The following is a 17,063-nucleotide window of genomic DNA, read 5'->3' on the forward strand; positions in this document are numbered from 1 at the left end:
GGGCCTGGCGCTGGGGCCTTGGCTCCAGAGACTCAGCCCCATAAAGATGGCAGGGAGAAAGAATCTTCTCTCAGCACATCTAAACTAACTCTCCCTGGTTTGTGTAATGCACCACTACTTACTACAGGGAAGCTGCTTTCATGGGCTTCTAACAGCTCAAACCACATCAGCAGAACACACGGAGATGGCTTCTCTTCCTGCAGCTTCCTCGGATGGCTCTAGACTTTTATTGTCAGCTTGAGCAGTACGCAGACAAGCAGCTGCCAACAGGGCACTGCTAGCTTGCCTCGCAATTCTACAAGGGGCCAACTTAAACGCAGAACTGAAAACTAAATGCCGTGAAGAATTAATGCTCACAGCAAAAAAGACAAACTTCTGCATGTTCCCAGTGAATATTTTTCAATAGAGGCAGTTACTGAAGTTGCCAAAAGCCTTTCCTTTTGCTCATCAGAAACTGTACACCAAAACACGTGACATACTCTATCCTCCAATCTAAACTGAAACATGGATGAGGCAGACTCAGGACAAAACACAAGCGCTCTTAAGTTTTACCTGTATGTAGACACATTCACGTCCAAACAAAAAAAGCCAGACTTGAAGCTTTCCCTGATCTATTATTTTCATTCCTATTTCCTAACTAAGAAAACTATGAAAGAAGAACAGAAAAAACCCAATAAATAATATTGGATAAAGACACGTACCATGAATGTATTTGACTACATTGACACTAAGGCCATGACGCGATATGGTCATTAGTACTTCCCCTGCACTCTTCCTCCAAGGCAGATTATAGGGAGGGCACCATGAGGTTATTGCACTGAATAGAAGCTGGAGATCATCCTTTTGAGCCAGTTCCTCCGCCGGGGACACAAAACTGCACAATTTTACTAAGATCTGAAATAATAAGTCATTAAACATCTAGCGTTAATACCCTGATCGTTGCTATTTTTGCCTAGACTTAGTAAAAGGCAAAACAGTCTTGCATTTAGCATATAAATTTAAAAAAAAAAAAAAAGTAACACGCTGTTTTCCCTTTGTGGATTGTTTCTGTAATTTGAAGATAAAGTTGTTCAACACATGGTTATTTCAAGTCCCAGTTCAGTTTGAAGTGACTAGCAAAAGATGAGCAGCAGAGTTTAATTCTCTCAGGCTGACACAGATACTTGTATGGATACCAGGTTATTCCATTCCTGAAGAATCTGCTAGTTACCTAATTTACAGGTCTAAATGCTGCAGCAGAGTAGTACATTGGGGAGGACCCATGTGGTAACACTGGTCATTTATTAACTCTGCTGACTGAAACACAGCAAAGCAATTTCTAAAACACAGCTCAGAACACATCATGATTTCTGCTCTGGAAGACAGCCAGTAGTACTGAGATTTAAAAAAAAAAAAAAAAAAAAAAAAGGCAAATGGGTATGTTCTCATATAGTGACTGTTACTGGGCAGACACTGGGGCTAATTGTGGGAATAAGGTTAATCTTATTTCTGTGGGGCAGGTACCAAAATGCCTCTCAAATGTTATACTTACAAATCTTAGCACTGCATTCAAATCCCTGAAGGATGTGATGGCTGCTAGGCCAACATGGCTTTGCACACATGGCTACAATAACCCTACACAGAGATGCATCCAATTTGCACATGGAAACTGGCAGTATGACCACCGACCCCTTTCTAACAGTAACTGTCAGCTCCTTCTAAAAGCTGCATCAGGAGAACGTATGGGAATTTCTTTGCAAGATCTCCAACTGAAACTCCAAAAAGCAGGAGCGAGTCAGTTGGAGTCCTTGGCCTCCAAGGGAATTCTGGAGGATTCTGGGTTACTGTAATAGTAACTGCAAGCTCAGACGGTTCCCATATTTAAATTGTTTCCATATTCATGGTTTATTTCCATAATTAAAGAGAAAATAGCGTATGCTAAATTAACTCATAGATTATTATCAATACTAATGGTTTTTACTATGTCTACTTGAATCAGTAATGGTCAAAGATACCAAAGACTAGGACCAGTTAGATTAAAACAGAGTAACGGTAAACATGTTGCTCCTTTTAAGCAGCTGCATGGAGCAGCTGCCTGCATTTCTGGGAAGGAGATATTTGCCAAGGACAAAAACCACAGGGAGAGTGAAAATTTAACCTCAACTGTGCTTGCCAAACAATCCACCTTACTCTGAGCCAGCCATTGGTGAAGAATCAAGAAAGAGCAAAACCTGGTTCAAGTGAGAAGTTTCTGGACTTTTCTGACATTCCTCTGGAATTCCATGACCTGCTTTCCCTTTCTTACCTGTACAAAGACTTTCTGTAGCAGCGCTCGGCGCTCTGCAAGAGGTAGTTCATTCTGTGCTCCTCCAACTACCTCAGGTACGTGTGGAAGGTCAAAAAACAGATACAGACATTTAACAAGTGTGGAAGGCACCGACATTGTAGTCATGCAGTCCACAGTTTTCTGAGGAAAAAGAAAACAAAGCAAAAAAACAGTTCAGCATATTACTACATGCAAAAAGTCACGCTCCTATAATGCAGTTGACTCAAATGCTGGTTCTTGGTGAGGTGTCCACACAGCAGCACAGATTCACCATCTATTCTTGAACGCCTACCTAAACAGTAGCCTTAAAAATGGGATCATAATTTATTTACATGACAACAGCTTTTAACAGCCACAGTTCAGAGCAGTCGCTGCACGGGACAGAAACAAAAACTGACAGTCTCTGCCAAGAGCTTACAAGTTAATTACAAGACCTTCAGCCAAGCCCTCATTAGCTATCTATTCTTTGGAGCAGTAGCAACGGGAGTGCGAAGAGGGCTTTTCAATTTATGCTCTCACTTGGCAAGAAGGTACAAGCAGGCATGAGGAGAAAGGTAGTAAAAACATGAAAGCATCAGTGGGAAGAAAAGGCAAACTGGGTGGAGAGTGGTGACATACTAAACTCGGAGAAGATGACGTGCTGAATTCCAAAGGCAGATTAGAGCAAAAAGAGCAAACCACGCAACTGTCCAGAGCTCAGCTCTCTGATGGAGGGCAGCACCAAAAGCAGAGGCAGTAAAGATTCCCGATACCACCCGCTCATCACTGCAGCTGCTGTTGCCCTCCTTGAACGGGGAGCTGAAGTTCAGAGCCCGAGTGATTTAGGCGCTCCACATGACATGCATCTCCCAGGGCACTGAGCAGCAGCATGCGAGACAGGCCTTTGGGGAACAGTAAAATTTGCGTGTGTAATTCAAAAGAACACTACAAATTAAAGTTACAAAACAATGATTTTTGTTTTAGGCGGCTGAAACCACAAGGAGCTAAAGCAGAAGTTCTGTGGCAGTATAACAAAAAAAAGGACCTTAACATATAAAGCAGAATATAGTTACAACATCCTTTAGTAAACATTCATGCCGTTCATTATTTTATTGCTTTTGTCTCTCCCACCCCACAATGTATTTTTAGTCTTGCTGTTAAAGACTGACCTGTCCTGATGAAGCTAGTAAATTGATTGTGGTGAGCAGCATCCAACCTCTGCTGGCTTCTTCACTTTGATTGACCTCCAGAAACTGGACTATGGCACGACTTGCAGCCTCTGTAGGGGGGAGGAGGGGGGGGCAATTAAAAAAAAAAAGCACTAAGAATTCAGTCCGATAGTCTGCAGAAGGGAACACGTCCTCTCAGCAGTCCCGAGCGCTGAGCATGAATTCACCTCTGCAGCACCACTTGCAAAAAAGGACCAGGATTAGGCCTATGCTCCCCAGACACAAATTCCAGTCTTCCACACGTACTCAGCTTTAACACTAGCAAGGCTGCAAAAAGTACGTTTTTAGGTCATGCATCATCCTTTGAACCAGCACACAGACTTCAGTAACATGCAGCAACTTTTGCTTGAGTATTTTTGCTTTATTCAAATACAACATACTCTTCTCCAGAGACATGAAGACACCATCACTTAATGCTCTCGGTGGGAAAAGCTGATATTCAATTTATTAAAAAAACCCAAAACACTGCACACTGCAACAGTAGAGAGGATAATGGAAAAAGATTGGAGGGAAGGAGAGGTGCAGAAAGACAGAAGGAATAAAAAACAGGAACAAAAAGTAAAATTAAGACTCAAATCAGCAACCACTACATCCCCATCCTACATTTTTTGGAAATGCTAACGACTTATGGCTAATTCTTACGATCCAGGAACCACTTCTGGGATCAGAAGCTCTTGTGTATCAGTCAGAGCCAAAGATAAACATTCAGCCTAGTAAACAAGTTATCCGCCTCAATAAATAAATCAACAGAAAATGCAATCCTATTTCACTGCTGTCTGAATACACACTTATGTTAAGAAACCTATAATGCCAGTCATGATGACTGCCCATTACCCTTAAGGGAAATCCATAATCATTTTTCATTAATAACTGCATATCAGCCATCTTCAGTGCTTTTAGTGTCAACTAGGACAGAAAAGGAATGTGCCTAATACTGCTTAAAAAAGGAACTAATGGAGGAATAAATCAGCAACTGAAGAAAAATCCAATCTTGGTTTGTTTGCTTCATCTGCTGTCAAGATTCCCCAGCACATACCTGTGAAAGTTTGTTCGAAAGCAAACACATTTTATATGGCAAAGCATTAATCAAACTGCTAGCCCTGACTACACTGACAAGATAATTTTCTGGAGCACCAGCCTGTAAGCAGAGCTGGACTAGTAAACCTGCAAAGTAGATGATTCTAGAAGATGTCTATGGTTGTTTGCTTTACACTCCTACCATTGACTTTTCCCAAGAGATACTACCACCATACAGAGCCAAAGCCATCAGCCACTGGTGAATCCACGTAACAGAAGTCAAAAAACACTTTTATCAACAGGAAGACAGCTGACAGATGAAGCGATTGCCCCCCTTCTGCCTAACAGTCGTTAGATCACACATGGAATGCTACATCCAGTTTCAGTCCCAATGAAATACAAGGAGGACAATTATCAACAGGAATCACAGAACCATCTGGGTTGGAAAAGCCCTTGAAGCTCCTCCAGCCCAACCATGACCCTCCCCCTGACCGTTCCCAACTCCCCCAGATCCCTCAGCGCTGGCTCAGCCCGACTCTTCAACCCCCCCAGGGATCCCGGGGACTCGCCCCCTGCCCGGGAATTCAGCTGAGGACCACCAAGATGTTTGGGGGTTGGAGCAGCAACCCTGTGAGAGGCTGAGGAACCAGGACTTGCTCAGCTGGGAGAGGGCACAGCCTGAGGGGCACCCAAGAGCAGCCTCAGCGCCCGCGGTGGGGGGAGCTATCGCTGGGCAATTTGCAGCACGGCATGGTGGGAGGACGAGAGACAACAGGCTTAAATCAAGAGAGGTTCAGACTGCATATATGGAGAAATTTCCTCCCACCCTAAGGACAGAGGTGCACTGAAATGGGGCCCAGAGGGGCTGTGCTGTCTCCAGACTTGGAGGTCTTCCAGACACAACAACTGTCTTCAAGACAGATCAAGCCCTGCGCAACCTGGTTGCATCTCACAGCTGGTTTGGCTGCAAGCAGGAGGTCAGACAGGAGACCTCTCCTATTCTACGATTTTCTCTCACACTGAAAAAGGTCTATTTGATATCTCACTGGTCACCCATGGATTGCATGTCACCCATGCTGGTGTCTGCTTCCTTCCTTTCCAGTGCAAAGAGGATGTATTTTTCTCTAAAGCCCAGAAACACTTTTATAGCCATAATCCTAGAAAAAATATAAAGAAAGAGATATTTAAGGTCAAAACCTGGATTTGGTTCATTTCTGCAATGGCTATTTTACCATGGTTTGTTTTGCAGCCTGACTCCCGTAACAGGTTTTTGTACAAATGACTGGCTTTTCCAATTCTGGTGCTGAAGTAAGGAGAAGCACCTACCAAATCCCTGCATGAGACTGACCGAGAAAAAACAAAGCTTGAAATACCAAGCTGAAAGGTAAGGCAATCTTTAAAAGTCACACAAAGGCAGACACGCCACAACTCCCCAGCATGCTGACCTGAAGTACCCGGCGGGCACTTTCGCCTTCCAAAACCACTGGCTGGCTGGTTGGGTGTACAAGCAGACCATCTTAGAAAGCACAGCAGCCTTGCCACAGCCACAGATCCTACGCTAGAGGCACACGCAAAATGCCAGAATTCCCAGAAAAAGCCTCTTTCCTAAATTCTGAGTGCCAAGCACATCTAAAGCACGCGCTGTTTCCACAGTGCCTCACCAGCCCAGAATTAGGTGCAATTTAATGGGCCTGTTCTCTTTCTACCTGACCCCAGAGCTGGGCAGTCAGTCTCTGACTGTAAGCAGGTACGACTGGTACCAAACAGGCTGTAAGCGCACCCCTTCGGGCATCGTCTCCAAAAGCCACCTGTGGAACAGGGGCTCTTTTTAGTCATCTTGAAAGGGAGACTCAGGGGTTAAGCAGATGTTCCTGATCGAGTTGTCATGCTGCTGGCATCCTAAATGGCATAGAGTTCAACTGCTATAAATAACAGTTTCAAAAGTGTCAGTCTTAATTAAGCACTACCTAAATCACAGACAGCATTTTAAGCGCAGGAAGAAGTTCTCTTGTCATCTGCTCTAAGCAAATTTGATAGCACTATCATTTAAGATTAATTTCTATCATCAGCACTGATCTTAATTTATTTCTTGTACCTTTCCCTTGGTTTTGAAGTGCTCAAGTCATCTTTTTAATATCCTCTACGTGCCCCACCCAGATGTCCTTAGCCCTTCAGCTTCTGCAGAACAAGCCATAAAATCTAAGACTGGGATATGCTAGCTAGTAAAACCAGCAAAAGGGCGGAGAGGAAAACCTATAAAATATTATGTAGGTGTATATATATATCTTGACAACTGTGCAAGCACATACGCATAAATATCACCATGATTATGTGATTACATGTAGTTAGATTTTTCAGCATGGATTCAGTACGTATGGGATAGAGGCTTGGCAGAATAAAACACCAGTATTTGCTTCATACGTTAGAGATGTCATGGGTGCTTTGCATCCTGGGCTTCAGAAAAGCAGCAGATGGAGAGCAATGGAATCAGACCCATTCGGACTGCTAGCAAAAGGCAGCACTGCATTACAAGCAATGTTATTGCCTATAGCAACAGCACAAAGGACCAATTCAGTATGTGAAGCTTTCAGTTAGATGTTCTAGTACCATGAACAGTGTATAATAGTGTCATCAGGCTTTTGTCTAGTTTCTTCTTATCCTAGAGCGGAGTATTAGTGAAAAAATATCTGTGCATATGCCAAAAGGGGAGATGGGTGGAGTGGGAGATATGGGTGGGTGCACCAGGGGGGTGCTGGGGAGCAAGTTGAAGTCAGGGACCCCTTTTCTAATGAAGCCATCAAGAAGTCTCTAGTACTTCTCATGGGGAATGCCTGGAAACACAGCCAGATACTTAAGAGTTAATACGAACTGTTCCAACTGCCTAGATAGTGAGAGAGAAGTATCAGCCCAAACAAAAACTGGGATGGCACAAAGTCTTCTTTCACTCATCAGGAACAGCACAGTGCTGTCCTCACGTGCCACAGATACGAAGTAGCTGATGCCTTTGCAGTGTGCAGAAATGGAGAGCTGCTCATCCAAAGATCAACTCAACTGTGTCAGCATTTAGCCTCACTAACCCAGCTGGAAAAAAAAAAAACCACAGACTTTCTAGGATCCCTTGGAAGGGCACTACATGGCACTCCGCTTGCCTTGCATAAGATCTGGTAAAGAGCATCAAAAATAAATTGAAGGTTAACGAAAAGTCACAAGTCGTCGTTGATCAGAACCGACTCTTGATGAGAAGCTGATAGGAAACTGCTTCCCTTTCAGAGGAGTTTCTATAAATTCAAAACAGAATCACCTTGCAAAGCAAAGTCACCCACAGGACAGGAAAAACATACGTGTAATGAAAAAGACAAAGACACATGTAGTCACAGCATGTGAGATCATTTCCAACACACTCTTTTTCTCAACAGAAGTTAACTAACGTACCAAAAAGTCTGATAGGAACCCCAAAGTCCACTTATTTTAGCAGAAAAGATCCTCAACTCCTCCAAGAGTAGACACCACAAAAATAACACTATCAGGAAAACTTCAGACTACATTATGGGAGGAACCTGAAAAGCTACTTAGTAGTAGAAGATAAAAGGCTTCCTTTAACTGCCATGAGTAACTTATCCAAAATGTGAGATAACAAATAACACTAACTCTTGCGTATTTAAGACAAACATAAAATTAGTTCTGCTGATGGGACAGAGGTTAACTGCAGTAAAAATGAACAATAAAAACAGAGTCTGCAGACCAATGGAATTTTAAAAAGAATAAAAGTAGTCATTGTCAGAGACCACATACAAACCACTTATGTGGTTTTCTGCCATGGTTAAACTTTATGATGAAGAATGTTTATCAATTTGGTCTCCCAAAGTGGTTTGAAGATCAGATAATGACAGTCTTTCAGCAGATCTGTTAAAGAAATGCCTGAGGAGACTAAAAGCATTTTCACTGGTGAAACAGTTTGAATAAATCGGTGAAATTAAGAGGAAGAGAAAGAAGGGGGGGGGAGGGGGCACCCAAAAACTCAACCAAACAGAAAAAAGAAATGCGTAAGACCAAATCATCACAACATTCAGAGAATATAAACAATAACTGAAATTGTTGGTTTTGGAGGTAGAATTGATTAGCTGAATAGTCTAGAGGTATGGTAAAATAAATTCAGCATTAAATAGTACAAAATGAGACAAATACATACGGAGAATGTAGCAAATACGGAATGAAACATTGACTGAAATCAATGAAGCAAGACACAACTAAATTGATTTTAAAAGGTGCATAAAACAGTAATGCACACAGACTATTGCACATGAGATGATAAAAAAAATCCCCAATTTTGAAACTGACCTTGAAAGGAGGTTAAAATATTCCAGCCCTGTGATGAACCCTTTTTCTTTCTCATTCTTCAACTTTCTACCCTTCCAAAGAGTTTTCAACAGATTTTCTCTACAAACACTTGTTCATATTCTGACTGGGGATTGCAGGATTTTCCATCACTAAGGTGAATCCTTCTGAACCTCCATGTGATAACGTTTATATATTCTCATACATTAAATAACAGGAGCTGCCAGTATGTCATTTGCTGTGCTCGAGATGCAGACAACGTAAGTTAGAAGCCAACTCTAGTAAACGTGAAATAATCACTACAAGATACGAGGTTTGCGCACCCTCAACTGCTGAAAATTTGAGAAGCTGTGAAGAGTGAAAGAGAAAGGTGTACTCTGTTCTGTTTGTCAGTGAGCATGGCCAGGAACCCACCCCTCAGTTACGGGGGTTCACAGTTTGATGGGGGGAGGCCAGCTTTATGCGCTTACCTTTAAGTTTGCAACGTGAAGCTATTTCTCATGTACGAGGTACAGGTACTTACTGAAATAATAAACCAAAAGGCCCCAGGCTATTCAGCTCACGACACCTGTGACACAGAGAGAAGCTCTCCCACCTACCTGCACACCAGCCACCCCCGCGGAGGGGACTTTGGGGACCACACTCCACCATGTGCCAGCCCGGCTAGATCCCCTGAAACGACACCCAAGTCCTGCTGGCCATACCAGAGGAATCGTCTGAACTAACCTACCCTGCTGTAAGCTTACCTTTGCAGTTGGTTGAAATTATGATGATGTGTCAAACACTCTAGGACAAGCAGTGGAAATATTTGCAAAATCATGGAGCAAAAAGTTGCATCCAGCATATGTCTTTTGAAAAATACATGAAATAATAGTGTTTCTTCCCTTCCAGCAGCAGTAGCCAACTTAGTCATTAGTAGTCAGATTTATTCTACCAAGATTCCAGCTCTCCCTGTCCCTTAAGAAGTCTTTTTCAGCCCTGAGCCCGATGCACTTGCTCCCAAAGAAAGGTTCATTTCAGAATTAAAACTACGCTAGAAATAGATGCTTGAACGTATAGTTTAGCATAGTACCACCAAAAGTTTTTGATCAATTCAGACACAAAACTGGATTTATTTGTGGAAAATTTGGCAGCTACAAATCTCAAATGTATACAGCCGTCTCAACCACAACCCCACCACCTTCAAAAACAGACTAGATAGAGCAGGGCAAGGGGAAGATGCACTAATCCTCATAGATATGGCTATGGCTGTCACCTGCAAGCTGCCGCTGTTGTACAGCAAAGACTGAGACATACAAGATAATTTAACTCGATTGTAACGGCTTCATTTTTCTTACTCCAAGGTTACATCCATAGAGAAATAAGTTGAAACTGTAGTTGAGCATGTAACTACAATGGCAATGTTCAGAGACTACTTCAGATAGGGCGCTGGCACAGTTACTACTGAATCATGAAATGCTGTTCTAGAGTAGTAGAAAACTACTACAATCTGCCAAGAATAACTGAGATATGCCTCCACGATGGCAGGCGTTACTCACATAGTGATTAGCATAAATATTCAAAGGCCTGATGAAAAAAATTGCCCTGTGCTCCCTTAGGAGATGGGGGCAGAGAGAACCAACCAAAAAAAAATCCCACCACACCAACAGGTAAGATTTAATCGTATCACATTCCCAACTGTAAAATACTGCCAATGCATTTGTCTCTTTAAAGGCAGAAAGCAAGTTATTATAAAATTTCTTGCCTTTCGTTAACTATCTAGAGTTGACTTTTGATAACATTTGTATGGAAAGCTTGTCTCTAACACGAGCTCAGCCATTTTGTTGACTTCACACCATCAAGAATCTGCACTTGGACATTACCAGAGACATTTCCTGCATACAGCTGTTACTGAAGTTTTTCAATTTTAAAAACATGCTAGGAGATATAATTACCTGTTAATAGCTATTAAGATATGCTGTATCTTTTTGTTTGGTGCACAAGAAGAATGGAAGGTTTTTTTAAAAAAAAAAAAAAAAAGCAAGAACCTTCACAATCCACAGACACAATATTATACCTCTAACATAAAGCGTATTCTAAAAAGCCAAAAATTTCTATTAGTGCTTTCAGTATTGCAGGAAATGTGTATCTTGCTCAAAGAAGTCTGCAAACTATGAGTTGTAACAGCTTGTTCATTGGTCATTCTTGGAGAGCAAACTGCAGTTTCCTGGTCCCACCAAGAGTCACAATGCAGCTGTAGAACATAGACCTACCAGGCCTTCTTACATAAGGTCTGAAAAGTAATAGGAATCTTGGTAACTGAGGAAAAATTACTGTTTTAATAAAGACATTGGCATTTGTTACATTAAAGCTTAGAAAATACCAAACTGTCTTTTAAGTCATTGTGGTTAAGCTTCCAAGTGGGGCACAAAAAAAGAAAACCCCAAAACCCACCACCAACAAAAAAAAAATCTGCCTCTGACTTGTGAGGTTTCAAGGATGACAACTGGATTATCTGGGAGCAACAAGCAGAGGTATGGCTTAAGTAATAAACACACAAAAATGGCCATTCTTAGCAGAATCCAACTGACTAGCAGGCATAACAGATGTTCCCCATAAAAAAAGGTCAAATGAACACCACCATTCTGCCAGCACGGCTGTTGGACATTCATTTCCCCTAAATAACCAAAGAAAAGACGTTTTGCGCCTGTTTACCCGTAGAGAACAGGTTTTGTCTATGATATCTGTTTAGCCATCTGGAATGTTTCACTGTTAGTCACTCTACTTAAAATGGAAAGAAATTGTAATTGGCACAGTTTGTGACTCCTGACTTCATGCGTAATAATTTGCACAGCCTTTTCCAGCCCGCTATTTCCTTATTTACCACTAAATCCAAACTGAGAAGCCAGTAGAGATCTTAAAATTATCTAGCAGACAAAAACTTGGTACTTCTCAGAAGTACCTCTTCAGAAGAGGAAATCAGAGAGGAAGGCTAATGAAACATGCCTTCTTGGTACACTGTTCTCAGTTATGCAGATCCCAGTACGTGGTCGGCTTCTGACACGTCCAGGGTTCAACAGACCCAAATCTTACCCTGACATTTAATAAACAGAGCAAAAGAGGAGTCCACTAACATTTTTCTAGAGCTAGCGGTGTTGGTCCAGATGTGGGACTTGCTGTACTTTCACACCTTATTAGCTTCCAGGCCAACAGCTAAACTAAAATGCATGGGTTTGGAATGTTAACATATCCAAGGGACAAAACACACCACCAACCAGTCAGGCAAGATACAGCAGCTAAGCACATGCACGTTTTTGGTCTCCTTCTACTAGCAGGTGATGCAACTTAGCTCACTCCTCTCTCTTTGATGTGTTATCAAGTTGTGGAATTCAGTTTTCTCCGTAACCTGGAGAGAAAAACTCTAGCAGCCTCCTCCTCCTCCTCTCAGCCCAAACAAACGTAAGGCCACACGTTTCCACTGTGAAGACTTCAATTTCTGAGCCTGCACAGCTGCTGTGGATGGTAGCTCAGAGTATTCTGACTGATCCAAAATTCACGATGCACATCTCAGAAAGCCCAAGCTTGTGCCCCATCCAATACCTGTGGACTTATTCGAAGCTCTCCGTCGAATTTCAGTCACCATCAATCGTGACACTTGAGTAGTAAACTGCAGGAGGTCAGAAAATTTTTCTGTCATTGTACTTGGAGGAGCATTTCCAAACACCTAAAACAAGAGAAAAACGGATGTATCAAAAAGTAATTCAGCTTACAAGGATCACTACAAACTACCACCTTCCTCTGCGAAGAAGGAGTATTACTATGGAGATTACACGTTTTTGTTTTCCTGCTGCAGTATTCATCATTGTACTGGTTTTCACAATGCATGCTCCAAGATATATTCATAGCTGAAATTAAGTCATCGTTCAGGGAGGTAGGATGTGACAAAAGAATAGGAAAATGGAAATCGCAAGTTTTCTTGCAAGATGAAAACCCCACAGAGCCCCAAAGGTCTGATACTGCACATAATGGGGTGAAGACGAGATACCAGAGCATGTTCTCTAGCAAGAGTCCTGCTTTTAGGACCAACTCCTTTATGATCTGCTGCACCTAAACATCCCCCGGGGTGAACTGCACATACCGAACAATGCGTGTGAAATCTAGAAGGGACTAGGAAGTAGAACTGCCTTGTTAAACCTTCCCTCGATGACAATATCAGGAAGCCTCCCGCGTTGCTGGCACCCCAAGGCCTTACTCTCCTCTCTTGAGATCCTCCTGAACACAACAGCAGTAGTTACTAGGAATTTTTGTCTTAGAAATTGTCACTTAAGCATTAATTTGGTTATTTAATCGTTTACTGAAACACATTTAACGGAGAAATGTGTTAACTCTGCAGTACTGCACTAAACTACAGAACGTGACATTATCTCAAAATGGATTAGCTAGTTGTTGAGGTAATTTACTTTTCATTCAAGACTACACATAAAAACGAATCTCCATCCACACTTCTGATACAAACTGTGCACTAAAACGGTCACAGTAAAACCACGACGTTCATTATCAAATAAAGCATGCAATCCAAATTCTGCTATCATCACTCCTATCAGTGCTGAAAAAACAGAACAGCCTGCTAACCACCTGAACAGTCTCAATACCTCTCTGCTCCTTTACATTTTTCTCCCTCCCAGCTAACCTCCAGGAGTTTTCACCGATGAGCCAGGAAGCATAAAAGGTTACAGAACTTTTCTAACAGGACTTTAGTTCAACATGTTATCTTCATCTCTCAGAAAGAGGACGTGATCTACAGCAGTACAATTGATTTGAACTCAACAGCTGCTTCACCCTCATCTTCTTTCCCTGGGTGACCCAGTTACACCATTACAGGTGAGCTGCTGACATACTTGAGTGAGGTAACTCTTACATCCAGGGACACCCAGTGAAATCCACAATATTACAGCCAGTAAGGATGCAAGATAACTGCGGTACCAACATACCTTGGAACCCCAAATTTGCTGAAGAAAACTTAAAAGGCAGGAGACGGAATAACCTTTGTCTAAGTTTGACTTCTCTTAGTATCAATTGCTCTGGCACATTACAGAACAGCCAAAAATATTTTTCCTGTCTACTCGCATTGCAAAGTCATGATGAAACTAAGCCAGAAATACCAACATTGAAATTGAACGCTCAGTGTCCTTACAATAAAAATATTTTTCACCAAAAACTTAAGCATTTCTCCTACAGAAAATTACCATTATCAATAAAGAAAGCAAACACGAGCTCAGACATTAACAGGCAGACAATTTTTTTCAAGAGACCAAGAAAAACACCCCTCATTTGGATTACAGAGTACGCAGCACTCCCAGTACAGACAATCCAAATTTCTCTCAACCTTTTACAAGACCTCCTTTTGCAGTTGTCTGCATCAGCACTCGGTTCATGGAGAGCCTTTAACTTCCACAAAGCTGTAAGAAAGGAAGAGGGCCTTGAGGCTTGAGTGTTCACTGATACAACCTAAGCAAGATTCTCTAGACTAGAATGCACGTTGGCAGAGCATCTTGCCATCGTTAACTGTTTAAAGTTCTCTCACTCAGACCAAGAGAAGAGGAAAAAAAAAAAAAATCTAATAGCCCTGGTACTGTCCTGAGCTTGCCTAGAGTTTTCAGCAGATCCCACGAAATGCAGAGAGCTCACAGTTATAGCAAAAGGTTGACTGAGGTGAACTGGTTTTCAATGAGTTACCCCATAACCAAGTTTGTACCATGTAGAACAAAGCACCTGCATTGGATATTGATATACTCTTTGACTAATGGTGGTAGCAAAAACCAGAAATGGGATATGAGGCACTGTACCAGTAAATCATCTCATTCATAAGGGAAAGCAAGGCTTTTTCGAGAAAATGTAAACAATGTACCAGTTATTCAAAACCAGCCTCTTCATCACTCCATGCACTTTCTCACAAACTGCAAAAGCGTTACTACGGCACTGGTAGAGCACTGAACTCTGAAAGGAACCTTTTGAGTACTCTTCCAGAGGGCCAATCTTCTGTTCATTCTGCACCGATTTAGCTTGTCATTACTATGTGATTCATCATTTCATAAGCCTCCCTGAACAATGAGGAAACAGAAATGGTCTGTAAACCAATTTGTTACCAGAACTAGCAAGATGTTTAAACTACAGTGTGTTTGAGAAGAGCTGTATCTATACACCAAAGTGAAGAATGCTTTAGCTCTTCTGGATTTACCTTCCTCACTCTAGAGATCTGTGCATTCAGTAAAAATCATGCTTCTTCCAGAACTATTTCCTGGATTTCTCTCCCTCTCTCTCTCACACACACACTCCCAGCCAAACATATGCAGCTCCCACTTCCAAAAGCTCACAACTCTGTACCAGAGACATTCTGAAGTACACATCAAGGAGTGGTACAGAAGTCTTGATCTGAGCTCCATAATTTATTTGGGGTTTTCTCCTCCTAACACAGACATCCCCAATCTTGTAACAGATAATGCTTCCACGGTTCACCATTATGGACTTTGCTTAAGGCAGTAACACAAAAAGTACTCAATCTCACTTAAACCTGTTCAATACAGGTAACTATGCAAAGTAACTGAGGGATTCAGAGTCTGAATTTGAATCAAGTTATTACCTGATAGCTTAAAACATTTGCAGCTAAGGACTATGTTTGAGAAACTAGAACATTTTCAGAAAGGAACTTCTAGCAATCTTTTAGCATTTCCTGTCAGTAAAAGCAGGTCTCAGAGGAAAGTCATCTCAGCATTTCGAGTGAACCAAGATCGACCGTATCTCTCACTGAAAATCTCATATAAGGCTCTTTAGAAAATGAAATATTTCTCCTGCTCTATTTTTTATTCCAATCAGTTTCAGAGTCTGTCTTACTTTGACTCGCAGAGTTACCAAGCTAGCAGGATGGCTCCAGAATAAGCTGTACAACAAACAGTTGATACTCCAGAAGACACCAAACTAGATAAGGCAAGAAAGCCACAGCAAACTCGTATTATGTAAGGCCCAAAAGAAGGTGGCATTGATCGGGAACCTAAAAAGGTAAGCTGTGGAAGTAGAAATAAACAGATGACATCACAACTGCTCAGCCTCCTGAAAGCAGGAAGAACACATTCATATGAAATGCAAGGAAAAAAATCCCCCTCTAACAGGGCCAGATGAGACCTGACTGATCAAGAGAAATCAGGTTTGTTTGTGCTACGCTAACAGTTCGTTGAGGACTGATAATCGTTACCAGGGACTGCAAGAAAGGAAGTGAAAGGGCACAAACAATACATGCTTCCCACAACCTGCCAGGCTAAGAGTCAGATTTTGCAGAGGCTGGAAACTGAAGTGACAACATCCAGCAACAGCCTGTATTTGTGGCAAGAAGGACAACTCCAAGAAGGTCACCCATTAAAAACTGCCAGAGTTTGAGAATACTGATATGAAAACCAAACAAGGAAACAAGAGGAAAGAGGAAGAGACACAACCACAGGTAGGATCCAAAAGCAAAACATTTGGCCAGCACAGAAGAATACGTCTTCAGTATCGAATTCACTTCAGTAAAGGAGGGAACAAAAGAATCACGAGGATTTAATGGAGAAGAGCCCATCCACAAAATTAGATGGACTCTGTAAAGAACAGAAAAGAGACATGGGGACCCTGGGGAAGGAAAAATCTGTGGTAAGGGAAAAACTGTAATCTAAGAGAAAACAGTAGCCAAAATGTATTTGTACAGATGGAAATAGCAGAAACCATCAATCTTTTCACAAAATCTAAATGGCACCTGAGACTAGTTAGGCAAGAGCTGATTCTGACAGAGTAAGAAGAAAACTTGAGACTATTGATTTGTTTTTCAGAATGCTTCAATACACGAGCTGAATAAATTACAATGAGAGAGAAAAAATGGTGCAAAGACATGGACCAACTACAACTAGGCTTCAACATAGTCAAGTATAGGGACAGAGAATTAGGACAGAGCCAAACAGTGTAAAGGAGAAAAAAAATGGGTTAAGAAAGGCAGAAAAGAGAGAAGGGAGAAACAACAAATACATTAAAAAGTTTTGGGTTTTTTTCGTCTCTGAAGTCTAATGGAATTACTTCTTTAGACTGCTGTACAGAAATAGGACATGCACTGCTGCACTAGTTTTTCTTAAACCCAGTTGTATCACCAATTGCCATGTCCACAGATAAGACGCCACTGCAAGTAACTACCACAAGGG

General features: G+C 41.8%; 1 protein-coding gene across 5 annotated transcripts in view; it reads right to left on the bottom strand.

Moving 5' to 3' along the window:
- WDFY3 (WD repeat and FYVE domain containing 3) overlaps positions 1 to 17,063 on the bottom strand; it is a 180,353-nt gene that overhangs the window by 104,549 nt on the left and 58,741 nt on the right. For all 5 annotated transcript variants that reach the window (XM_074905929.1, XM_074905926.1, XM_074905927.1 and 2 more), the window contains exons 4-7: positions 12,445 to 12,568; positions 3,454 to 3,563; positions 2,285 to 2,446; positions 702 to 894 (exon numbers count right to left, since the gene is read on the bottom strand). In XM_074905929.1, the coding sequence (XP_074762030.1) occupies positions 702 to 894; positions 2,285 to 2,446; positions 3,454 to 3,563; positions 12,445 to 12,568 (589 nt within the window). The remainder of the gene's footprint in view (positions 1 to 701; positions 895 to 2,284; positions 2,447 to 3,453; positions 3,564 to 12,444; positions 12,569 to 17,063) is intronic.

Source organism: Athene noctua, chromosome 4 (assembly GCF_965140245.1).
Source record: "Athene noctua chromosome 4, bAthNoc1.hap1.1, whole genome shotgun sequence".
In the NCBI taxonomy this organism is placed as follows: domain Eukaryota; kingdom Metazoa; phylum Chordata; class Aves; order Strigiformes; family Strigidae; genus Athene; species Athene noctua.